The sequence below is a fragment of the Naumovozyma castellii genome, chromosome 4, assembly GCF_000237345.1.
Source record: "Naumovozyma castellii chromosome 4, complete genome".
Taxonomy (NCBI): Eukaryota; Fungi; Ascomycota; class Saccharomycetes; order Saccharomycetales; family Saccharomycetaceae; genus Naumovozyma; species Naumovozyma castellii.
In genome coordinates, this window is record NC_016494.1 from 364030 (window position 1) to 389324 (window position 25295).

Genomic DNA, 25295 nt, shown 5'->3' on the forward strand with positions numbered 1-25295 from the left:
TACAAGGGAGAAATCCTCTGCCTATGCTTCCGTTTAGTATCAGATTCTGGGTGGAGATTGAGTCCAATGGTATTGTATTGTTCTGCCTAGTTTACTCTTGCTCCGAACAGAGGTCTTCGATAGTAGCGCAGGCTCGATTGAGAGCGAATATGACACCCAGTTTTTACTTGCTGACAAATTATTCTTTCTTGTATGGTTTGACTGTCACTCAAGTGTTTGGGTTACGAAGACAAAAATTAAGTGCAACAACGACCTATTACCACCATATTGCTTTGTGATCAGAGTTTTAAGTTTACACACACACTTTGACTATCAACTAAATGGGTGAGCAGGCACCTTACCTTCAAGAATACTTGCGGTTTGAACTTTAGATCTTTTCTTGGTTTGTACAGCTTTTCGGTACATAGATGCATGTAGTAACCCAAGCCTTTATTTAGCTTAGTGTCCAACTTACCCGTAATCGTTACTCCCAAGGTATTCGGCGGCTAATTTTACTTGTTCTCATCATTTTCAAGATGGCAATCGGAGTCCTGACCTTGTGATCTTGGCTTTAGTTGCAAAGGAAGAAGATGTCGGTAATTACACGATGGCAGTGGTCATTGCTTCCCTTCATAATTGTTATCAAATCAGTAAAATTTGTTTAAATACTGTAGGAGCAGAGAATACATAAAAATATTTGTTAGATAATATAACATTCCAAAAATTATATATTATGTACTTTTAGATGGTAATTCGACTTGGGAGAGCTTGGCTTGTTTCTATGACATTTAGGGAGACCACTAAATTGTCACTATCTTTATCGTTCCTCAAAGGCACCAAAACTAGTGACATTACGTACCCTACCTTAGATGCCAAGTACCAGCCAGTCCGATAAAGAAATATTTCTAGTTTAATTATTGACAAAACACATCCAGCTTACAATAACAAACATTTGAGGAACAACCCAATTCCAGTCGGGAGACTATAGAAGCAGCAACTTTTTAAACCTTTCTCAACTAATGTATGTGATTTACGTAAGCGTGTGGACTATTTTTGACACGCGAAACAGTAATTTTAAGACACGTTAAAAAACGCTTTCAATGCAATTAATAATCTTTCATCACTACGTAAAAAAGACAAGGAAAGAGCACTTCTCCTACCCTTATTTTGAATAGTAATCATCCAGTAGAATGGACTCCTTACTCCAAAAATTCAATGAAACCAGAGATGACGATCCAGAGACAATCGAGAGAATCACGATAAATGAGAAATATGATGCCAAGAATCGTTTCGCATTAGATTATAAAGATAGAGATTACAGTTCTCAATTTTATCACATGTACAAGTATCGTCTTGTAACTTTTAAAGAACGTGTTAATAGGGAATGTCTTAAGAGATGGGATAATGGATTTGAATTGAAGGGGAACCCCGTAGTAAAGAAGGAAAAAGTTTTAGATATTCAAGGAAATCAACCATGTTGGTGTATAGGGACCATTTATTGCGAAATGAAATATAAACCAAATATATTAGAGGAAGTTGTTAATGATACATATGGTGCTCCTGATTTAGTCAAGAGTTATATGGATCCAGAGGGAGCTGATGAGATTATGTTAGAAGATGAAAGTGGGAGAGTGTTACTAGTGGGAGATTTTATTAAATCCACTCCATTTATTACTGGCACTGTGGTAGGAGTTTTGGGAATGGAGGCTGATGCAGGTACATTTCAAGTATTAGATATATGTTATCCCGCAGCAATCCCACAAAAGCCATTGAGTTTGCCTACCGATAAGAAGAACCATGGCAAGATTGCCTTAGTCTCGGGGTTGAATATTAAACCTACATCTCCAGAAAACTCTTTGCGAGTACAATTATTACAAGAATTCCTTATGGGACGACTAAATTCCAATATTAGCTCCGATCTTTCCAACATTGGGAAATTGATAATTTGTGGAAACTCAATGGATTTTAATGTTAAAAGTGACTCACCTGGTTCCTTAACAAACAGTTTGGAAGAATTTGGTAAGTTTCTAGGTAATACTTTGCAAAGTATATCGATTGCTTTAATGCCAGGAGCCGGTGATCCAAGTGATAGATCTTTACCACAACAACCATTACATAAGGCATTGTTTAAGGAAGCACTAAGACCGTATTTTGATAAGATGAATAATGAGATTTTGAATTTAGTGACAAATCCGTATCAATTTAATATTAACGGCATTGAACTTTTAGCAATTGCGGGTCAAAATATTAATGATATTCATAAATATGTTATTTCAAGCCAAGATCTTGATTCTAATTCTGAAGTTGAAAAGACTGATCTTGAGCATAGATTAGATCTGATGGAATGTACTTTGAAATGGCAAAATATTGCACCAACGGCCCCAGATACATTATGGGCTTATCCATATAAAGATTTTGATCCATTTGTACTAGATGAATGGCCGCATGTATATGTTGTTGGTAATCAACCTGAATTTGGTACCAGAGACGTTACTTTGAATGGCGGCACAAAGATCAAAATTATTTCCATTCCAGAATTTAGCTCAACAGGAGGCATTGTACTATTAGATCTGAATACTTTAGAAACAGAGCTGGTACAAATAGAACTTTAATATAAGATAGACTACATAATCTAAATAGTGATTCAAGTATTAAAAATGAATGAACGAGCTCATAGGTTTTCCGTCTGATGAATGATTAACCTCTTGCAAAGAGACTAAAAAATAACGACAACTGCAGGACTCGAACCTGCGCGGGCAAAGCCCAAAAGATTTCTAATCTTTCGCCTTAACCACTCGGCCAAGTTGCCTCAATTTTAAAAATTTAAAGGAAATAGACTTATTTTTATTGTCTTTTTAAAAAAAATTTAAGTTTCCTATTATCTTCAAAAGTAGCCAAGTTTATTTCAGGTCAAAGGGTCTATCATCAAACATATACTCCATATGTAAGAATATGGGAGTAAGAGGAGCTTTTGGTAAAGTCTCAATTGGTATTTATTTTCTTTTAATAATTTTAAATTATGATATTAAAAATGAATTATAATGAAGAGAGGAATATTGCTAATCACAAATAAACAAAAGACACTTATGACACTAGACATTGTTAATGTTGGAATTTGTGATACATAGGTATATCACATCTCTATTACTTTTAAAAAAAGATGAATTACCTGACGCCGCAATTAGGTTAGATGAAAAATATTTTATTATAAGAATGAAAATAATCTGAATAACAACACTAGAAGATTTATTTTAGCTAGATATTAGTGTATACATTTTTTATACGAACGAACAGATTTTCTAAGAATTGTAACTTCAGCTAAATCATAAAATTTACCTTATTTTCTACCAATTTTTTTTCGAGGCCACTAATATCAAAACTCATCTAACTAAATTCGACACTGTCCGATTATCTTCTAGTAAGGTTTTATTCCAAAGAACAGTTAATGGTGTTTAATTAACCGAAATATGGTTGAATCAAGAAACCTCCTAAAAGAAAGATTTACTGTTTTTTTATTCCCTAATTTCAAACTCTAATTTTGAGAAAGAAGATCCGATAGCTATTAAGTTTCAATCTTATGACCTACCCACCTTTTGAATAACTTCTAGTTAAATTTGAGAGTGGGTTTCCATTTGTTTCTTATATCTTTTGTTTTTCCCCTTTGGATTGCGTTTGAATGTGCGGCTAATAGAAAAATGGTGAGCGTCAGTAAAAGAGAAACTCATGGAAAAAACAAACACCAATGATTCTCTTCAATGGAATTGACAAAATTTCAGTATTTAAGGATACCTGAATTCAAACTAGATAGAGAGAGGTGGATATAATTTCTTCCCAGGAAGAAAGTGAGATAAAGTAAACAAAAATGTCTAATTTTCCCTTTTTCAATTTATTAGATGCATTGAATGAGGAAGCTGAAAACATGAGGAGATCCATGGAAGATCCCTTGTTTGTCAATCAACAAGAATTTCAAGATAGAGGAAGATCAAGAAGAAGGTTACCACCATCCACTGGTGACACTGCCCTTACCAGACCAAGACGATCTTCTTTAGACGATCTTGATAATTGGTATAATAACGATCTTTCTCTTTTACCGATGAATATGCCACTTGGGGGTGCACCAATGACTGTTCCAATCGATATATTAGATCATGATAAGAATTATGAAGTTAAAGTGTCCATTCCTGGAGTTGAAGACAGGAAACTAATTCACTTAGATTATTTAAAGGATAAGAATCAGTTTGTCATTACTGGTGAAATTCCTTCGGTGGTTACAAATGAGACAAGAGGGAATGTAAAAGTTATGGAACGTGCCTGTGGTAAATTTAGAAGAGCAATTTCTTTACCTGAGAGCCCCGGAATTGATGTTGAGCACTGTAAAGCAGATTATTCTAATGGGATTTTAAATGTACGCATTCCCAAACTTAAACCCAAAAAGAGTGATAAAGATAAAGTGCGTACTATTGAAATTTCTTCAAATGAGTCAAAGTAAATTCTTGAGAGTTTATTCGTCTATATACGTATTTTTTATAATATCCTGTTTGTTTAAGTTAATAATCTCATCTGACTGAAGTTCCAACTTATGGACAAGGACATTAATTTCCAAAATCACAATTGGTTGTTTGGCCGAGCGGTCTAAGGCGCCTGATTCAAGAAAATTAAACATCTTGACTGTGGAACATCACAGGAATACTCAGGTATCGTAAGATGCAAGAGTTCGAATCTCTTAGCAACCATTTATTTTTTTCTTTTCCCACCAATTTTTTATATATGACAAAGTTCTTTTGTGGCTAGTGTATTCTGTTATTTTTTCCACAATCGAATGGTTAACTTAGTCTAGCCTTACTTGTGCTTTAGTTATGAAACTGTCTAGGTCGGTTTAAGAGTAGGCTACTGTGCAGTATAATTGCTAGAAAATTTCATATAACGTTACATGATTTATTTGTTTATATCGGAAACGCGTAAAGGAATCCCGGATTACGTGGTTGTTTGTTTATTTATTTATTCGCCTGAAGTGGTGGTTGCCATGGTTTCCGAGTTTGTCCTCAGATGATTTCATTCCGTTTTCTTTGGGTTTTTCTTTCCATTTTCTTTCCGTTACCATGGAAATGAAATGGGTCTGCTCCCTCGTTTCTTTTTCTGCCACACAAACAGGCGCACAAGCAAAAAAAAGGGAGGGGAAACGCCCCACCCCTTTTTTTCGCACAAGACCCAGAAAATAAAAAAGTAGGGTTGAGACGGATTTACCCGGATTAACGTTTTGCCCTCGCGGTGAGTCCATCACACAATAGGGTTTATCCAGGATTATCTTCGCTTCCCTTAACAAAGACAAACAAAAAATTCTCAAATATCACGGAAACCATTGGATACCAAACCTCGTAATGTTTAGGAAACGGTCGGCTACAACACATCCTTGGGCAGTAAAAATATTTACTCTTCAAGTATCTAGGTGATGAGTTCCACCATTGGCACCTTCCCAATGATACTCCTGCATTACCTTAGAAGTGTCTTCGTCTTGTCCTCTCGTAAACAATACGTAACTACGTGCTTTCTTCTTCTCGCTTGCATCAGCATTTTAGGGTTCGCGGATTATGGCACAGGAAAATTTTCCACCGTTCCCTTGACAATGAATTTTTTTTTTCTTCAATATAAAAAGTTTCAATCAATTAGTACTTTCTCTCCCAGATCTATTCCTTTCTCTCCCTTATTACTAATCACTATTCTTCTTCTTTCTATATTATCTTTCATTATAATATAACTATCTATCTTAACAAGAAAAGTCCAAGGCAAGATTTCAATTGATTCTCATCTAATCTATTCTCTGAACTTCGACCCCCTTAATATAGAAAAACCAAATCAAATCTAATCTAAAAAAAAATCATATCATAATGGCTAAGGAAACTCCATCAAAGGCTGCTGCTGAAGCTCTATCTGACTTGGAAATCAAGGATTCCCAAGCAAACTTAACTTCTAAATTACAAACTGTCCCAGAAGATTTGGAAGCTCAAAAATTAGCCGTCGATGAAAGATTAAGTGCCGCTGCTGCATCTCACAAGCAATTCTTATATTCTCATAGAATTCAACGTCATAAATTGAAGGAAACCGAACAACAAGAACCTTTGTTGAACGCAGATGAAGACAGACACACTCTATTCCCAATCAAGTACCATGAAATCTGGCAAGCTTACAAGAGAGCTGAAGCTTCTTTCTGGACCGCTGAAGAAATCGATTTGTCCAAGGATTTGCATGACTGGAACAACAGAATGAATCCAAATGAAAGATTCTTTATTTCAAGAGTCTTGGCCTTCTTCGCCGCTTCTGATGGTATCGTTAACGAAAACTTGGTCGAAAACTTCTCCGCTGAAGTGCAAGTCCCAGAAGCTAGAGCTTTCTACGGGTTCCAAATCATGATTGAAAACATTCATTCTGAAACTTACTCTCTATTGATTGATACTTATATTAAGGATCCAAAGGAAAGTGAATTCCTTTTCAACGCCATTGAAACCATTCCACAAATTAAGGAAAAGGCTGAATGGGCTTTAAGATGGATCAATGATGCTGAAGCTTTATTCGCTGAAAGATTAGTCGCATTTGCTGCCATTGAAGGTATTTTCTTCTCTGGTTCCTTCGCTTCCATTTTCTGGTTGAAGAAGAGAGGTTTAATGCCAGGTTTGACTTTCTCCAATGAATTGATTTGTAGAGATGAAGGTTTACATACTGATTTCGCTTGTTTGTTATTCGCTCACTTGAAACATAAGGTTGATCCATCCACCGTGGAAAGAATCATTGTTGAAGCCGTGGAAATTGAAAAGAGATATTTCTTGGATGCCTTACCAGTTGCTCTATTGGGTATGAATGCTGATTTGATGAATCAATACGTTGAATTCGTCGCTGATAGATTATTAGTCGCCTTTGGTAACGAAAAATACTACAAGGTGGAAAATCCATTCGATTTCATGGAAAATATTTCATTGGCTGGTAAGACCAATTTCTTTGAAAAGAGAGTCTCTGATTACCAAAAGGCTGGTGTTATGGCTAAGGCTCAAGATAATGAAGCTGGTGCCTTTGCCTTCAATGAAGATTTCTAATCCTCATGACTTTTAAGTAAACATATTTTTTTTTTATATAATTTAAGAAATAACGTTTAAGTTTTAGTGAATTTTTATGCTTTTCATGAATCTATTTATTATCTATTTTTGTTATGTATGTATATGATCATCTGGTATTATGACATTTTCAGTCTTGGTCTCTCTTATTAATTGAACCGTCTCTGAACTTTCCTTGTCGTCCCTCAATTCGAATGAAATGACACTCTTATCTTTATTGATGTGTGTAATGGGGAAAGAGTACCAGGTGTTGTTATCGATGGATGCTTCTTCAGGTTCAAGTGTCTCTTGGATAGGTGAGTGAGGAATGGAAGGTGAAGAAGATGTGGATGGAGGTTGAGCAGCGGCAACATCAACATCAACATCAGCATCAGCAGCTGTTGCAGGACGTTCTGACTCTTTAACGTTCCCAGATTCATCAAATACAGGTAGTCTACAGATAGGACAAGTTTGTGATCTTTCCATCCAATTTTTCAAACATGATAAATGTAAGAAATGACCACAAGGTAGTCTCTTTGCCTTTTTCTTCTTGTGTTCTTCGGATAACAAATCATCCATGCATACGATACAAACGTTATCTGAATCTTGAAGATCTTCAGGGATCATATCTGGTAATTTTGAATCTAAATTCTTGTTATTTTTCAAAATTTGGAATAATATTTTACAATTTTGATATAATGATATTAAATCCCATATTATATCTTTGAGGACAATCATGGGTAAATTCAATGGCAATGCTAAAGAAATGTGGATCATAGTCATTAATGATCTTGTGAACAGATCGATTATCTTTTCGTAAATGAATTTATTTTCCAAACCGTTGAAATCTGCTGGTGTGTCATCATCATCATCATTTTCGTCTTCAATGTCTTCAATGATTGCATTTAATTGATCATATTGGTTTGATTTATAAATTTCATATAATGACAATATTGAATGAAGGAATAGGTTAATGAAATTGATTAAAAGGATGGCAAATTCCATCGCTAACATTAGATAAATTGGATTTACCCCCAGATTAAAATTTGAAGCGTGTGTTGATGAGGGGGAGGAATAATTTATTAAACTTTGTAAAATGGAAGTGGAATTTAAGTATAATTTCTTTAAAAATTCATAATTCAATGGGATACAAGTTTTAATTAATTGTAAATTGATTGTGGACAATATTATTAAATTAAGATAAAATTTGGAAAAGATAAATCTTGAAACTGAATAATTTGTATTTGATTGAATTAGGAACTCCAATCTATCCTTTAAAATCCAATAGAAGATTTTCATGTATAGTAGGATAAACCCATAAAAGGCCATTGTAATAAAGAATTTTTCATTAAACATTGTGGAAATGAATATGAAATTTATAATTGTAAAGGGTAATCTTTCCATTATATGTTCTTGTTCAATGAGTCTTAATTCTTTAAACAGAAGGAAATTTAAGAACTTCCAAAGTAATAATGCGTTTAATAGGATGAAAATGGTTATTATCATAACGTTAAACCCTTGATTTAATTTTAATGAAAGATGTAAGAAAGAGGTACTCTTTATTGCGGAATTTATAATACATGATATTGTCAATACATATATTATTGCTGTGAATGCGATGAGTTGACTTCTTCTTGTCTGGAGCATTATGGATATGGATATGGATATGATATGTGGTTTGCGAGGCTCTAGCTAGAGATTGAACACCTGTTTAAATGACAACCGGACCTTAATCTGGTGTTAGTTCAATAGATAATCCTTACGTATGCCAAAATGAGAATTACAAATACCGGGTAAATTATGTAGATTTAAGACAAACAACAAAGTACAAAGGAATACACAGGTTGTTATAGTATGATATAGTATAGTATAGTATAGATATTATTATTATTATTATTTTTTTAGAGGGAAATAGTGATACAAATTTTTTTTTTGAAGTTTGTCAAGCATTTCAAATGACGAAGGTATGAGATAGAGTAAGGGAGGCTATTTATGTTCTTATTTCTTCTTTTGTTCCACTTTCAATAGGAGAGCTTTATTTATATGAGGCAAAACACCACCTGAAGCGATGGTAGCTCTAATCAATGAATCCAATTCGTCATCCCCTCTAATAGCCAATTGTAGATGTCTTGGAGTAATTCTCTTTACTTTCAAATCCTTTGCTGCATTACCTGCCAATTCCAGGACTTCTGCGGTCAAATACTCCAGCACAGCGGTCAAATAGATGGCGGCTTTAGACCCGACTCTTACTTTCCCTGATGCGTTTCTCTTCAAATAACGTTTGATTCTCCCGACGGGGAATTGCAGCCCTGCCTTTGCGGAAGAGGACTGAGCTCTTAGTCCAGCAGCGTCTCCGCTGGATTTCCCTTTCCCACCGTGTACTTTTCCGGACATGAGTGATCGAGTATGTGTGTATGTGTGTGCGTCTGTGTGTTTGCAGTTGTAGATACAGGTAGAGCTGTGTTATTACCATTTGTTTGTTTGTTTTGTTTGTTTTGTTGTTATTTGTTTTCGCGCCCGAATTATCGTTAGCGACGGATGTCGCGTGAGACGGCAGAATTTCCGTAAAGAGTGACGGAATCACGAAAGAACGAGAATTCCCCTTTTGGGACATATAATTGCCATTATTTTCTGCTGCGCCATTACGTTTCCCCTTCGTTTCGCTTTCGTTGCTGGGCGCCAAAAGTATACGTGGGTTGATCGCGAAATATATTTCACTTATATATATATATACATTCCCACTCATATACCATCCATCTGTCTGTCTATCTGGTCCCTCTTATACTACCATCGCTCACATCACATATATCGCTACCATCATGATACTCATACCGCTTTACTGCTTCGTATATATCATAGTCTCGCTCTCACACACTGCATACGCTTGGGCTCCATCAAACAGCTATGCCCCATCATACATGGACTGTAAGCAAGCCCTGGGGTCCGCTTTCAACGAGGACTTCTCCCTCATAAGAGAGGCAGACTCCATCTCCCACAACGAGTCCCTCTGGCTACAGAAAAGAATGCAAAACACAAGAGAACCATTGCTTCAATTCCTAAATAGATCTCTAACATCCCTCAACACATCCTCTTCTTTCGACACCGCTGCATTACTATCGTCCCTAATGGGCTCCGATTCAGCATCACAACCAAAGATAGGGATCGCTGTCTCTGGTGGTGGTTATAGATCCATGCTCACAGGCGCTGGTATCCTCGCCGCAATGGATAATAGAACAAGAGGCGCTCAACATCATGGTCTGGGCGGTTTGTTACAATCAACTACATATTTAAGTGGTGCTTCGGGGGGTAACTGGTTGGTTGGTACCCTGGCTTATAATAACTGGACCTCTGTACAGTCCATCATTGATAATTTTAATGAATCTGATTCCATTTGGGATTTATCTGAATCAATAGTCTCACCAGGTGGGAAAAATATTTTCAAATCAGCAAGAAGATGGGATCACATCTCGGATGCTCTACAGGATAAACAAAAGGCCGGGTTTGATACCTCGCTGGCCGACGTTTGGGGAAGAGCACTATCTTATAAATTCTTCCCATCTTTGTATAGAGGTGGGGTCGCATATACTTGGTCTTCTTTAAGGGATTCCCCCGTTTTCACAGAGGGTCAAATGCCCTTCCCCATTTCAGTGGCTGATGGAAGATACCCAGGTTCCAAAGTCTTGAATTTGAATGCTACTGTGTTTGAATTCAACCCTTTTGAAATGGGATCTTGGGATCCTTCATTGAACACTTTCACTGATGTCAAATTCTTGGGTACAAATGTATCTGCTGGGAAACCCATTGATTCACAAAGATGTGTCCAGGGATTTGATAATACTGCCTTCATTATGGGTACTTCATCTACACTTTTCAATCAATTTTTATTAAGAATAAATTCTACAAATTTACATTTACCAGGATTCATTACAAAATTGGCAACACATTTCTTAAAGGATATTTCACAAGATTTTAATGACGTCGCTACATATCATCCAAATCCATTTAAAGATGCAAATTTCATCGACGCAAACTATACAAAGAGTATCGTTAATTCAAAATCATTATATCTAGTGGATGGAGGTGAAGATGATGAAAATATCCCATTATTACCCCTAATTCAACGTGAAAGAGATTTGGATATAGTATTCGCCATCGATAACTCAATGGATATGAAATTGGCATGGCCAGATGGGTCCTCCCTAGTACACACTTTTGAAAGACAATTTGTTAGACAGGGACAAGGAATGGCTTTCCCCTACGTTCCAGGTACTGACACTTTTGTCAATTTAGGATTAAATCAAAAACCAACATTTTTCGGTTGTGACGCTCATAATTTGACAGATTTGGAATACATCCCTCCCTTGGTCATCTATTTACCAAATAAACAATATTCATTCCCAAGTAATCAAAGTGCGTTCAAATTATCATACACAGAAGAACAAAGAAGAGCTATGATCTCCAATGGGTTCGAAATAGCAACAAGAAATAACTTCACAGATGATCCTGATTTCTTAGGATGTATCGGTTGTGCCATCATTAGAAGAAAGCAACAATCTTTGAATTTAACCTTACCTGAAGGTTGTAACACTTGTTTCACCAATTATTGTTGGAATGGAACATTGGACACCACTCCATTACCCGATAACAAGAAGGATATCCATAATTCTTTCATTAATGTTGGGGTCAATAGAACGGATGCTAATGCCAAATCTGACCCCTACGTCCAATTGCATCATCATGATGAATATTCTGAAGCTGTCGAACAAGCTCAAGAAACTGATACTGTTCAAGCTTCTGACTTACCTCATTCGTACCAGAAGAAAGACTCTCATAATAACAACAACAATAATAACATGCCAGGTGGACCAATAATTAATATTAAAGTCATTATGGCTTTACTATGTCTAATTACATTCATGGTCGGGTTCATATAATAACCTGACCTCCCCTTTCCTCCTGGATAAACCCTGCATAGAAACGACTTATACACACACACACACACATATATATATTTATACACAGCGTTTACAAACTTAATACACAATATCATTCTTTAATCAGGTTCATTCATAATCTAACATTCGTTATCGTGTTAGGCAAACTGCCACTCGCTATCTACGGCCTTGGAAAATTTTTGGTGAAAAAAAAATAAAATTAATTTCAGCTCATCTCATCTCATCGCAGATATGAATCCTACATTCAATTAACAATCTAACCTTGTTCCATAACACACGACAACAATTACCAATCATGTCATCCAAACCATACATCACATTTCAAGGCTCACAAAACTTTAGACTTCGAATTATACTATCCACACTTTCAGGAAAATCGATCAAGATTGAAAAAATTCGTTCCACAGACTTGAACCCAGGTCTAAAGGACTACGAAGTCTCATTCCTAAGACTAATGGAATCCGTCACAAATGGGTCCGTCATCGAAATATCATACACAGGTACCACCATCCTTTACAGACCGGGCATCATTTCTGGGGGCGCACATACTCACAACTGTCCACCTTCCAAACCAGTAGGATACTTTGTGGAACCAATGTTATACCTAGCACCTTTCTCCAAAAAGAAATTCTCCATCATCTTCAAAGGTATCACGGCGTCACATTCAGACGCAGGTATCGAGGCTATAAAATGGGGGTTGTTGCCCATCTTGGAGAAATTCGGCTGTAGAGAATGTGCATTACATACTTTAAAGAGAGGTTCTCCACCTAATGGGGGTGGTGAAGTCCATTTGGTTGTGGATTCATTGATTGCACAACCTATCACCATGCATGAATTGGAAAGACCCACCATTGCTACGGTGAGAGGTGTCGCCTATTCTACCAGAGTGAGTCCCTCTATGGTTAATAGAATGATCGACTCGGCAAAGAAAGTATTGAATAAATTAAGTTGTCCCGTGGAAATTACAGCTGACGTTTGGAGAGGAGAAAATTCAGGGAAAAGTCCTGGGTGGGGGATTACATTGGTGGCTCAATCAAAGAAGGGATGGTGCTACTTTAGTGAGGCCATTGGGGATGCTGGAGACGTTCCTGAAGATATTGGCCAATTGGTCGCATATCGCTTACTGGAAGAAATATCAATGAGTGCAGCAGTGGGGAGAAATCAATTGGCCCTAGCAATCGTATACATGGTCATTGGGAAAGAAGATATTGGTAGATTGAGAATAACAAAGGACCAAATTGATGAAAATTTTATTTATTTATTAAGAGATATCAAGAAAGTATTCGGCACTGAAGTATTCCTAAAACCTGTTGATGACCTGAATAGTGATGATATGATAGCAACAATCAAAGGTGTTGGTTTTACGAACACAAATAAAAAAATTGCATAGAATGTTATATATAACATATATATATAGAAAGAACAAAATAATTATAATATCTAACTGTCAAGTACGTAATCGTGTACAATTTATTCAGTTATGTAGCGTTAAAGTTATTTATTTTGTAAGCATAATCTACTTCAAACATAACTAATTTTGCCCGAGCGGCATATCTTCCAGTTGTTCCTCCAATTTTTCCCATTCATTAAGATTGATACCAACAAAGGATGCATTAAGTTTACTCCAATCTTGGAATGCTCTCGTTAACATAAATTGAGTCTCTTGGAAAATGGTAAACTCTTCTAATATACATTTTCTCACTAGCCAAGCTCTATTAAGTTGTTCTGAAATACTTTTCTTATCCCTCGTAATTGACATCTTGATTCTATCATACTCTACACCATTAGCATCAGGTTTCCCCTTCATAGCTTCCAATTTTTCTCTGTTTAGCACAACATGCCTTTGCAACTGGGGAATATTATTCGTTGCCATTATCTTATATCTCTCAAAGAGACCTCTCAAACTAAGTAAGATATCTGTAAATAATTTGAACTTGGGCAGAAGGGAATTGCATGTTTTGGTTGCATTATCTTGTGCAATATCTTGGGTCTTATTCAGGTGCTTTTTAATAATACTGAAATGATTATTAATGTCTAACACAGTATCACTTTGTTCAATTGGGTATAAATTTGGAGTCAAATTGCTTAAATCATTGACCAAACTTCCAAAAATTGATTGTTCATGAGCCATTTGCTTTAACTTCCTTTCATGTCTCTCTACCAAGATACAAATTCGTGACCAAATCTCCATGGTTCTTTCAATGGATGATGCAGCATTGTTCCATTGTTCAGAAATCCCCTTATGCCACATTTTTACAAATGATGCGGCTATTCTTTTATCTATGAATTCATCTGAAGTATCAAAACTAGCCTGCTTTCTCCAATTCGAAAGTTCTGTTGGCACTGTCAAGAAAGTAAGAACTAAATCATCTTTCTGAAACACCGGATGTTTCATAACTAAATTTATAAACCTCAAAAGACCTTTCCTTCTCTTTTCCAGAAATATCTTATCTGCGATTTGTGATCCAAGTTTTTTTGGAGGCAGTTCTGGGACCATTCTAAAGGGATATCTTCTCAATAAGGTTTCTTGTAACCAGAGGAAGTCAGAATATCTTCTTACCACGCAATTATCCTTAGCAGAATCTTGCCCAGGCAACTCAATTAAATGTTTCACAGAATAATTGGTATGCTTGAATAACAGTCCCTCCCTTTCTGGGATCTCTTCAATAGTAATAATATCTGGACCAAGAGGGTTGTAGCTTTTCCTTATTTGATCACACCACTGACCGAATAGTTCACTTTGATCCAATTCGGAAGACTGTTCGTGACTTTGACCTTGGGTTGGCCCTGATTGTGGCTGATTGATATTAGGTTCAATAATTGGAACCACTGTATTTGGGGTTGGATCAGGTGGTGCCTCCCCCCATACTCTCTGCTCCAAAATATCTGTTTTGGAATTGAAAAGATCACCATCACCGGATAATGATACCGCATTCAAACCTGTTGTTATGGTTGCTGGCGTTGTTTGTTCGTTTGTAGGGTATTGTGTGGTTGTCGTTGCTTCTTCAGCCCATTCGTTGGTCGCTGCTCTTGACCCCCATGGGTCAACATCATCTCCAAATGTATTCATATGGTGATTCTTTTGATATAGTCTCCTTTAAAGCCTTTTGCTAAAAGTGTCTCTCCCTCTGTGAGGCTTTGTTGCAAGGAATAATGTGTCGTTTCCGATTTTTCATTGATTTACGATACTGACAACGAAGGAGACATACAACGAATATAAATTTAGTAAATTTACTATATAATTGATTTAAATACGTGCCAGTCTTGATACTTTTGTAAGCCTATGGCAGTTGATTAATGAACGTATATCAACTAATGGAAGTTTCATCACTCCCTCCATCACTTTGTATTTCATCTCCCGTTCCTTCTTCTTCCTCTCCCCCAATGGACTCTTCTTCATTATTATCACCACTCAAATCAAGATTTATCCAGCTTGGCCATGCAATTTCCTTTCTTAATAAATCCTTGAATTTTTCCAAGAGAAATTGCTCTAGTTTACCCACATTCTTCAACGTAGATCCTTCACCTTGATATTGCTGACCGATTTCTGTGTCAATGTTCATACTTCTTATGATAGATATTCTTTCAAAAGGCTTCTTTGGTGCCATGAACGTCCCATTCGGATCTAGTAGCGGTTCTGAGTTCTGCTCATCTAGAATAGGGTCACTAACATCACATAATATACTAACGAAAATCTGCTTGGCCAAATATGCCACTAAACACAAAGAATGGAAGCCTATATTCGTTACAGCTAGTTTAATAGGCAATTTAATAAACTCTTGACTTGGATAATTCAATACTAGCTCCCCAGACATCGTAACAAAAAGATCACCTTTATATTCCACTTCTATGAGGAATTGTGTGTCACTCGGCGAAGGTATCGTCCAGCCCTCATCTCCTTCGACTAAACCCTCATTGACAGACTCATAGAAGTCAGGTAAGGGATCTGTAATCTCCTTCAGTATTATCGTTGGTGCAATGGCTCCAAAGGAAAAATCCGTGATCTTCAAGTTGTTAACAAAGCTCGGGAGTGAGACATTCTGTAGGTATGAGCTCAAATGATCTTTGACAGCCTCACTAATGCTAGCATCACTGCCTATTTCACTCCAATTGATATTGAATGACATCTTTTCGTTGAGGGTTGCTATTTGTGGAATGCACCTACCTATCAGAACTGATTAATTTTAAAAAATTACTAATTTTGTATAGTTGGACGTTGGGTTCAACACCTTTGTCGGTGGGAACAGAACCAAATAAATGTCAATAATAAGTGTGCATTGTACTTTATTGAAGAAGGTGTATGGGAAATCACTTGGAACTGTCGGTAGGCGAAACTTATTTGGTTTATCCCTAGGAAGCCCCGAGGTAAAAGAGCAACGATACACATTGCTGAAGACTATCAATTCCCCACCAACTGATGTATATAATGTAGTATCAGAAGTCTCACAGTATTACAAGTTTATTCCCTACTGTACAGAGTCATTTGTGGAAAAAAGAAATCTTTTGGATGGGAAACCAACAATTGCTGGATTAAGGGTAGGTTTTAAACAATACGATGAGAAATTTGTTTGTGAAGTAAGTTGCAAGGATCTTTTGGCTGACAGGGATTTTACAGTGGAGGCAAATTCACTTTCACACAATTTATTTCATTTATTATATTCGAAATGGACAATTAGACCACATCCCAGGAGACCGCAAACAACAGAAGTGGAATTATCATTACGATTTAAATTTAAATCAAGGTTATATAATGCTGTTTCATCAATATTTGCCAAATCAGTGACAAAGTTAGTGATGGATGCATTTGAGAAACGAGTATTTGAGTTGAAAAGACTGGATCCTTTAAAATCTGTGTCATCATCATCATCATCATCGTCGAGAGATTATTGAAAATAATAATAAAAAAACGATATTAATTTGATTTTTTATATATTCTATAAATGAGAAACATGAATTTAAGCACTATCTTGATCTAATAATTGATCTAAATGCGCACTTGGAGGTCTGTAATTCTTCTTCTTCTGGTTATTTTCATTACTAGAAGGAAGTTCAGAGTCAAGTTTTAACCCAAGTCCTTGGAATGAGCTGTCATTCAATAAGCCCCAATTATTATTATCTGGATTGGCAATTACTTGAGTTGTTGAGGTTTGTTCGCCCTTTGGTGTACTTATAGCGGAATCAAAAATACTACTGTCGTTATTAAATGGGATATCTTGCTGTAATATTTCCGTTGGCGAAATAAACATAGATTTCCTGAAATTACTTGCCGCACTATTAATCTTATTTGTGTCATCATCAGAATATTTATCATTAGCTTTGGGGTTCAACAGATTTAAAGCAGAGGCAGTACCTAAACTGTAAAATGACATCCTGGACGATTTCTGTTTCAAATACTCCTCAGAAATGTCACTTTGAGAATCGTTATCACTATTACTTCTACTATCATCAATTTCATTTTGTAATTGGAAAGGATCGTATTGATATTTTTCCTCTAACGCTCTTAGTTGGTATTCTTTACGTTCATCCCTCCATGCTTTAAGGCCTAAGACGGCCCACACCACTGAAAGTATTAACGTTATAAACAGCAAACAGCTTCCGAATGCAATGAAGACTGTTCCGTCAGTATAATTTGTATGGTAAATGTTATGGTTTCCATTAGTATTAGGGATTGTAATTGGAGTTGAGCTGATTGTAGATGACGAATAGGATGCGGATTCGACGGTGGATGAAGTACTACTACCACTAGTGACCTTTGGCAAATTAGATGCAGATTTATGGGTACCGGAACTAGTTGCTGTGCTCTTTGCCGTGGTTTTTGATGAGGTTGTGCTGGTTGTGCTAGTTGTAGTTATCAACTTCGGCAGACCTGTTGTCTTAGTTGCTTTGGTTGTGGTGGCAGTGGTTTTCGTATCAGCACTACTAGCAACACCCATTAGAAATATGGCTGTGAGAAAGATGGAAATAACTCTCCTTTGATGGAACATCATGGTTAAAGGCGTACTGTGTCTTTAGTCTTGGGATGTCAACTCTTTTGCGCTGATCCTCTTAATAATACGAGGCATTCATAAAGAGAAGCCATTTAGCATTCATTTGAGTATATATATTGGAAGAAGGAAAACACACAATCAAGGATGCATTTCTAGATCAAAAGATCAATTTCCTGAAGTGGATATTACGCCAAAATTGAGAAGCCTTCTAATGGCAGTTCAGGCAGAATGCTTCTGAAACTTTTCGTGTTGATATTTTCATTTCAACTTTTTCGCGTTCATTTGAATGAAACGCCAAATGCTTTTGACGCGAATAATAACGAATTTGAAGCAAGCCACATAATTAGCGACGATGTCTTATCTTCTGTATTCTAAATTTCCCTTCTATTAATTGGTCATATATAGTGGTTTACTTATGTAACTAGTCCTTTAGAATCTCCAGTTCTCATCGACTGATTCAATGGCCCATTTAAACTTCTCTCTTAGAGTCTTTGTGAAAATCTTCTCGATTGGGACGTCGTATTTCTTACAGAAGACCACTGTTAATCTTGGATCAATATAATTGATCTTGGAGGTCCCTAAAGACACTTGAGAATTTTCTTCTTTATCTTTCAATTGAATGGAGTTAGTCTGTATTCTGTTATCTAATCGTTCAATCTGTTTTTCTATCTTCTCAACCGTGTTCATAGTAGGTTTTAATTCGACAACGCCAGTCTTTAGCTCTTCCTTGTATTGCTTTTTCAATTCATCGACGCCATCTAACCATTCTTTCAATTGAGACTCAGGTAACAGTTCCTCCTTTTCAAACTTTCTCTTATCGTTTTCTCTAGCAAATTTCTTGTGATATTTCTCAATTTCCCTCTCAATAATTCTTCTATGAATTTCTGCTTCATCTTCCTTGGTCATATCTTCAATCTCTTCAAAATAAGCTGGATTTTTTTTCAAACGTTCCGGTTCTAGTTGAAGTAAAGCTTTTTTCAGTCTTATCTTTTGCCATTCCAATTCTTTTATCTTATCATTGGCCTTTTGCACCGATTGTGCATGTCCTTTAGTTACTGTCCTTTGATGGTTACATAAGATAGCCACAGTTCTATTAGCAGCATTATATCTCAACAACTTTTCTGCCACAGACCCTTCATTTGGAATCAAATCTAACTGATCTTGCATAGTCTTTGATGCATTGTAAGTACGGAAAACTTTGGCACTCAAACCTGGCATGTAATTTTGTAAATGTTTGTTTAAAGTTGATGGATCCAAACGGTCAAACAATTGGTGGCCAGGTTGCTTTGGAGGTCTCTTGAATATTTTCAAATTCTTAAATACCTTTTTGTCTACTTCGACTTCTTGATAGAAACGAATAGAATCTTTACCCAAGAAATCAAAGACAACCGTGTTTGGTGGCTTTAAAGTAACATGCTCATATCGTAGAGAACAACAACCAACCGTATCAGCTTCATCTTCGGATTTTTCACCACCAGCTCTTAACGCGAAGACATCAATTAAATAAATTGCTACAGCCTTTTGACGTTCTAACATTACTTCACTTTTCAGTTGCTTCTTATAGTCTTTACGAATTGCATCAATGTGGTCCTTCAGTTGTCGAGCTTTTTCAAATTTCTTATAATCACTTTGTCCTTTCAACGAAGAGTTTGCAGCCAACCTCACATACTTGACGGAATTGAAAATATTTTCTCTCCACATGGCTAACCATTGAACACTATTATCATTTCTAATTTCACCCCAATGGTGCCCCTCTGGTGCTTCAGGAATTGGAGCATCTTTATCCAGATTCAAAATAATATCTTCTGGTTGAACTCTTCTCTTTAATTTACCAGTCTTTGGATGAGCACCACGACCTCTGAATAATCCAGGTGGTTCCACTTTAAAATTCCCGACTTGTTCCTTTCTACCATCCAATTCACAAAATTTGTATTTTTCTTCCGCTTTCTCTCTATCAAGACGGATTTGTTTCTTTTCCTGGGAAGTTAATTTCTTCTTTTCTTCCTTCAATAATTCAAAGTAATCGAACATCTTGGTAAAGTCACATTTTTCAAATTTTTCAATTGTAATTCCGTTTTTAGTTCCACCTGCAGTCTTCAAGACCTCTAAGAAGTCCTGGAAGAAATTCTTTTGGAAAACAGGATTCTTGGCATGATCTGTTTCCAACATTGCACCGTAAAAGCCAGCAACTTCCTCGGCCTCCGGTGGCAGATCTACAGGTTTCCCATCGTAATAAAGTTTAATGTGAGAAGGTAATGGCTCATATGGGGGTGGAATCACTACACCGTTATGTTTCAATGTAGTCCATTTAATAGAATCATCTTCATTTTCATTTTCCCACCACTTGTACTCTCCATTTTCCTCTTCCTCGTCATTTTGATCCTGTTCACTTTCGTCCTTGACGGTTTTCTTCTCCTTCTTCACCTTCTTGGATGTTTTAGTAACCTTCTTGACAGTCTCCTTACCATCCGCAGTAGCATCTTCATCCTTTTCTTCCAGCTTAACTTTCTTCAATTTCTCCTTAGATTTCTTCTTAAATATAGAAGCCAATGACTCATCATCACTTTCGGACTCATCCTTAACGTCTTCATTTTTCAATTTTCTTCTCTTTGAAACTTGTGATAAGGGAACATTTTCTTCATCGGCTTCATCTGCCTCGTCCCTCTTTCTACCTTGATAATCGGTTGTCATATTCCTAGCAATACGTCGCACGTCAAAGGAATTGTTACAATGGGATGGCGTCGTATCTCTAAATCAGCCAACCAACAAAACTCAAATAATCCATCCATGCTAACGTGTATCTATTTGTATTTAATAGTCCAAAGAAAAAAAAATGCAAAAAACGCGACACGTTGATGTTCGGAAAAGACGCCATTCGTCGTGAATTATATGTCCAACGGCCATTTGTAGGGAAATCCTTTAAATAGAGCCAAAGAATAAATAATCGATGTCTTGTAGATCCCATCCTATCCGAGACACTAATTGAAAAGTGGCTGGTTTGGGCCAGCTATTTCAACGGAAGTTGTACGAGGTATGGAGAAAGTCAACCAAGTTTAAGTTGTGCGCCTGTACTTTTAAAGTAGATTCTGTTGAAGGTACGCAAGACGTGCATCTTCCTCCTTAGATAACTTGGAACTCTTGCTATTGGGACCTCCTATGTTCACATAACGGTATGTTGCGAAACATGTGGCCAGAATTGACGTTATATATGATAGCAGCTAAGTTATGATATTTTCTCACGTGATTTATAATTTGGGATAGAGTTGAGAGCAAGTACAAGAGAGAATGCAACTTCACCAAGGTTGAAGTAGTATAAATAGACTTCTTCTGAGGTGAGAATCCTTTCAAAAACCGAGTACAGTTTTATAGATAAACGTCAAACTTTAGCTGAAATAGTAGGAGTTGCCTGCGTATCCCCTTCTAAGAACAACTCAACAATTACTGGAATACAATCGTATACTTGAACTATTACCAACATGTTACATGCTGTCACAGACCCTGCCCGCTTAAGTAAGCTGTTTTATTGTTTTTGTTTTTGTGTTTAATAGTTGTGGACGAAAATTTCCCGATGAGGAAATGACAACAAAGAAATTGAAAAATTACTTGTAGTAGATAAAATAAAAACTAATGGAAATAGTAGATCACAAAACCTTCCCTGCTTTAGACTTAACTTCATCTTATTGTTATTTATTCCTTGGTATTATCAACCCGTCACTTCAATAACTATCGCTGGTTCAGTTAGAAAATAATTGTCATCGCATCTTTTATTCTCCTCTTCAAGCAAGATACTTTTATCACTCTCCCTGACACACTTTCCCAGACTATATTAATATACCTCAAGAGTCATGTCATTAGCTCCGTTACACCCAATCAATGATAAACAATTAAATACCCGCTCCAAAGTATTTAATACGCCGGTAAAACAATCAGTAACGAGACCAACTACACAAACTAATAATGTTGATCATGATAAGGAAAATAATCAGCATAATGCCATCCCAACTACTAATAAGAATAAAAGAGTAATGACTGAACAACACGAACCAAAGAAGAAGAAGGAAAAATTATCATCTCTTTGTAAGACTCCACCATCATTAATTAAGACAAGAGGTAGAGATTATCGTAGAGGTCATTTCCTAGGTGAAGGTGGGTTTGCACGTTGTTTCCAAATTAAAGATGAATCTGGGAAGATATTTGCTGCCAAGACTGTGGCAAAAATTTCCATTAAGACTGAAAAGACAAAGAAAAAATTACTTTCTGAAATTCAAATTCATAAGAGTATGAAACATCCAAATATTGTTCATTTTGTGGATTGTTTTGAAGATGATACAAATGTATATATATTATTGGAAATTTGTTCAAATGGTTCATTAATGGATCTTATGAAGAAAAGGAAAACTTTAACAGAACCAGAAGTCAGATTTTTCACTACTCAAATTTGTGGTGCCGTCAAGTATATGCATTCAAGAAGAGTTATACATAGAGATTTGAAATTGGGAAATATCTTTTTTGATAAAGATTACAATTTAAAAGTGGGTGATTTTGGATTGGCTGCTGTATTGGCAAATAATCGTGAAAGAAAATATACAGTATGTGGTACTCCAAATTATATTGCCCCTGAAGTATTAATGGGGAAACATGCTGGTCATTCATTTGAAGTCGATATTTGGTCTATTGGTGTTATGATTTATGCCTTATTGGTAGGGAAGCCACCATTTCAAGCAAAAGACGTTAACGTCATTTATGATAGAATTAAGGCATGCCAATATGGATATCCAAAGGATAAATATGTCTCTTCTGAAGCTAAGACTTTAATTGCAGATATACTTTGTGTGGACCCAGTGGAAAGGCCTTCTATCCGAGAAATTATTGATGATGTTTGGTTTAGAGGCATCTTCCCACCTAAAATAACAGAAGATGTAATGGAATTAACTCCTAAAGATACAAATGAAATAACATTAGAAGAATCATTTACCAATTTCAGAACTTGTATGACAAATGCAGGTCTATTATCATCATCAGTACCATCAGCGTCATCCAAGTCGGTTCGTTACAAGGAATCGAACGACGCTGCTAATGAATTGAAAGCACAAATTAAATCAGATATTAATAATGCTACTACGAACGGAAACAAGACGATATTACCTCATGCATTATCCCCTGGTGGGACAAAGAATAAATATAAAGAAGTCATTGATTTAGAAGCACAAAGAAAATTAAATGATCTGGCTCGTGAGGCAAGAATACGTAGAGCTCAACAGAATAGTGCAAAAAATACATTAATTCCAATGCTATCAAATACAATTAAATCTGAAATTTCGTTAAGGATTTTATCTAGTGAATGTCTTCTAGCATTAAATGGGATCTTAGAAGCTGAAGCTCAAAAGAGAATGGGTGGACTACCTCATTCAAGACTACCTGAAGCCAAGCATCCAATTGTTGTTACTAAATGGGTTGATTATTCTAATAAACATGGATTTTCATATCAATTATCTACAGAAGATATTGGTGTATTATTTAATAGTGGTACTACTGTACTCCGATTAGCTGATGCTGAGGAATTCTGGTATATCAGTTATGATTCTAAGGAAGGTTGGGTGGCAGGTCATTATGCATTAGCAGATAGTCCCAAGGAGCTCAGTAGACATTTAGAAATTGTGGAATTTTTTGCCAAATACATGCAAGCAAACTTGAGTAGAGTCTCCACTTTTGTAAGGGAGGAATATCATAAAGATGACGTTTTCCTCAGAAGATATACGAGATATAAACAATTTGTCATGTTTGAATTGAGTGACGGTACGTTCCAATTCAATTTCAAGGACCATCATAAATTTGCCATATCGGATGGTGGCAGATTAGTAACGTATATTTCTCCAACACATGAAAGTTTAACATATCCATTAGTAGAAGTATTAAAGAATGGTGGAATACCAGATTATCCTGATAGTAAATTCTTAGAAAAATTAATTCTTATAAAGGAGGGTTTAAAACAGAAATCTTCCATTGTATCACTTGGACGGACCTAATTTTTCATGATATCATAAACTATGAACGACGCATACATTAATTAAATAATTCATTATCATTTAATATAAATTCATTTTCAAAACTATATGTTAAGAGTAATTAGCTATTATAAAGCAGCTCTGAAATATACTATAGCATCATTTCAGAAGATGCAATATTTATCCAAAAAGTCCAAATTGTGGTATGCTTAATTCCCAATACCAGCAAGAAAGTGAAACACTAAACCCATTTAAAAAGATGGCTTGTGTTGTTTCAGTGGCGACTAGCCAACACTTATTCAGATGATGAGAAACACGCCTAGTTACAAGGTAATTGTACTAGCAGAAATGTGCAATTTAAAATTTATTGAAGTTACCCCTTGTTCCTAACTTAATTCGCTCCAAGAATGAAAACACACTGTAGGTGATAATTCAATAGAAGCCCAAATATTATACTGTGCAACACATCAAATCAAAATAGATCAAATCAAATGAGGGAAAATTATTCGAGCGAGAGTGACAATCTCGGAGTTTTCCGCTCACGGACTTTTAATTTTGAAGATCATGAAATTTCACAACGACGTCTGTAAACCTGCCCACAATAAAGACACATCGTTGCCAGTACCCAAATGAGTTGAAATAAAGTACTTTTCTTTGGAATATCCTAGTTATTTCAGAGATTCTAACTCCTCAATTGAGCATCTGAAGGGTTCAAACACTAAAACAGCTCAAATGTTATTCAATGTTCAACGAATAGTGGTACCTAAAGTGTTTGCATAATGTTGTGGGTTCAAAGTATCTTGCAAAACAAATGTTCTTTTGAAGAAAATTTTTATAACTCTTGAGAAGAAAAGGTTTTACAGAAAAGGGATTTTCTGACCTCAAAATTCTCAGGCTCTAATTTCCCGAGGCCCTGGTGACAAGTTCAATAGTTTAGTGGCTTCTTTCAAGTATAAAATTTACAAATATATCTCGAATAACACTGTTTTGGATTGAAGGCTAACTGTAACAATTTGTTTAGGCATAAAAAGAAAAGCTTGAGCATACAATCATGTTTTTGATAACTATTCCATTTATCAAAGCAAGAATAAAAAGAGAATAGTTTCAACAGAGTGGCTCAAATTTATATATCGGAATAACTGTTTCTTTATGAGCAACACATGCAAGTTACTGTACGAACTCACAAAAAATGTCTTAGAGGGCCATTATGGGGTACTTAAAACAGAAATTTAATTTCCAAACAAGTTTGACATCTATCAAATATTTAACGAAGAAATATTTCTTTTA

At 36.0% G+C, this 25295-nt stretch overlaps 13 protein-coding genes and 2 non-coding genes across 15 annotated transcripts; 8 read left to right on the plus strand and 7 right to left on the minus strand.

Annotated features, from left to right (window-relative positions):
- Positions 1–1169: 1169 nt before the first annotated feature.
- Positions 1170–2591, plus strand: POL31 (DNA-directed DNA polymerase delta subunit POL31; the record flags this gene model as incomplete). Its single annotated transcript, XM_003676093.1, has 1 exon — positions 1170–2591. One exon carries the CDS (start codon positions 1170–1172, stop codon positions 2589–2591), a length of 1422 nt encoding a protein of 473 aa, XP_003676141.1.
- Positions 2592–2706: 115 nt separating this feature from the next.
- NCAS0Dtrna3S lies at positions 2707–2788 on the minus strand. The gene has a single exon. It is a non-coding gene; the product is annotated as a tRNA-Ser (tRNA).
- Positions 2789–3841: 1053 nt separating this feature from the next.
- NCAS0D01990 (Hsp20/alpha crystallin family protein) lies at positions 3842–4468 on the plus strand (the record flags this gene model as incomplete). The annotated part of the gene is made up of 1 exon (XM_003676094.1): positions 3842–4468. One exon carries the CDS (start codon positions 3842–3844, stop codon positions 4466–4468), a length of 627 nt encoding a protein of 208 aa, XP_003676142.1.
- Positions 4469–4592: 124 nt separating this feature from the next.
- On the plus strand, positions 4593–4712 carry NCAS0Dtrna7L. Its single transcript has 2 exons — positions 4593–4631; positions 4668–4712. It is a non-coding gene; the product is annotated as a tRNA-Leu (tRNA).
- A 1152-nt stretch (positions 4713–5864) lies between these two features.
- Positions 5865–7064, plus strand: RNR2 (ribonucleotide-diphosphate reductase subunit RNR2; the record flags this gene model as incomplete). The annotated part of the gene is made up of 1 exon (XM_003676095.1): positions 5865–7064. The coding sequence occupies one exon, from the start codon at positions 5865–5867 to the stop codon at positions 7062–7064; it is 1200 nt and encodes a 399-aa protein (XP_003676143.1).
- Positions 7065–7175: 111 nt separating this feature from the next.
- On the minus strand, positions 7176–8708 carry HRD1 (E3 ubiquitin-protein ligase HRD1; the record flags this gene model as incomplete). The annotated part of the gene is made up of 1 exon (XM_003676096.1): positions 7176–8708. One exon carries the CDS (start codon positions 8706–8708, stop codon positions 7176–7178), a length of 1533 nt encoding a protein of 510 aa, XP_003676144.1.
- A 351-nt stretch (positions 8709–9059) lies between these two features.
- Positions 9060–9455, minus strand: HTZ1 (histone H2AZ; the record flags this gene model as incomplete). Its single annotated transcript, XM_003676097.1, has 1 exon — positions 9060–9455. One exon carries the CDS (start codon positions 9453–9455, stop codon positions 9060–9062), a length of 396 nt encoding a protein of 131 aa, XP_003676145.1.
- A 425-nt stretch (positions 9456–9880) lies between these two features.
- Positions 9881–11995, plus strand: PLB3 (lysophospholipase; the record flags this gene model as incomplete). Its single annotated transcript, XM_003676098.1, has 1 exon — positions 9881–11995. The coding sequence occupies one exon, from the start codon at positions 9881–9883 to the stop codon at positions 11993–11995; it is 2115 nt and encodes a 704-aa protein (XP_003676146.1).
- A 316-nt stretch (positions 11996–12311) lies between these two features.
- On the plus strand, positions 12312–13406 carry RCL1 (rRNA-processing endoribonuclease; the record flags this gene model as incomplete). Its single annotated transcript, XM_003676099.1, has 1 exon — positions 12312–13406. The coding sequence occupies one exon, from the start codon at positions 12312–12314 to the stop codon at positions 13404–13406; it is 1095 nt and encodes a 364-aa protein (XP_003676147.1).
- A 141-nt stretch (positions 13407–13547) lies between these two features.
- Positions 13548–15086, minus strand: MVP1 (Mvp1p; the record flags this gene model as incomplete). The annotated part of the gene is made up of 1 exon (XM_003676100.1): positions 13548–15086. One exon carries the CDS (start codon positions 15084–15086, stop codon positions 13548–13550), a length of 1539 nt encoding a protein of 512 aa, XP_003676148.1.
- A 238-nt stretch (positions 15087–15324) lies between these two features.
- Positions 15325–16143, minus strand: MDM12 (ERMES complex subunit MDM12; the record flags this gene model as incomplete). The annotated part of the gene is made up of 1 exon (XM_003676101.1): positions 15325–16143. One exon carries the CDS (start codon positions 16141–16143, stop codon positions 15325–15327), a length of 819 nt encoding a protein of 272 aa, XP_003676149.1.
- Positions 16144–16273: 130 nt separating this feature from the next.
- Positions 16274–16906, plus strand: COQ10 (ubiquinone-binding protein COQ10; the record flags this gene model as incomplete). Its single annotated transcript, XM_003676102.1, has 1 exon — positions 16274–16906. The coding sequence occupies one exon, from the start codon at positions 16274–16276 to the stop codon at positions 16904–16906; it is 633 nt and encodes a 210-aa protein (XP_003676150.1).
- A 65-nt stretch (positions 16907–16971) lies between these two features.
- Positions 16972–18003, minus strand: CSI2 (Csi2p; the record flags this gene model as incomplete). Its single annotated transcript, XM_003676103.1, has 1 exon — positions 16972–18003. One exon carries the CDS (start codon positions 18001–18003, stop codon positions 16972–16974), a length of 1032 nt encoding a protein of 343 aa, XP_003676151.1.
- A 429-nt stretch (positions 18004–18432) lies between these two features.
- On the minus strand, positions 18433–20694 carry TOP1 (DNA topoisomerase 1; the record flags this gene model as incomplete). Its single annotated transcript, XM_003676104.1, has 1 exon — positions 18433–20694. One exon carries the CDS (start codon positions 20692–20694, stop codon positions 18433–18435), a length of 2262 nt encoding a protein of 753 aa, XP_003676152.1.
- Positions 20695–21848: 1154 nt separating this feature from the next.
- Positions 21849–24029, plus strand: CDC5 (polo kinase CDC5; the record flags this gene model as incomplete). Its single annotated transcript, XM_003676105.1, has 1 exon — positions 21849–24029. One exon carries the CDS (start codon positions 21849–21851, stop codon positions 24027–24029), a length of 2181 nt encoding a protein of 726 aa, XP_003676153.1.
- Positions 24030–25295: the final 1266 nt, after the last annotated feature.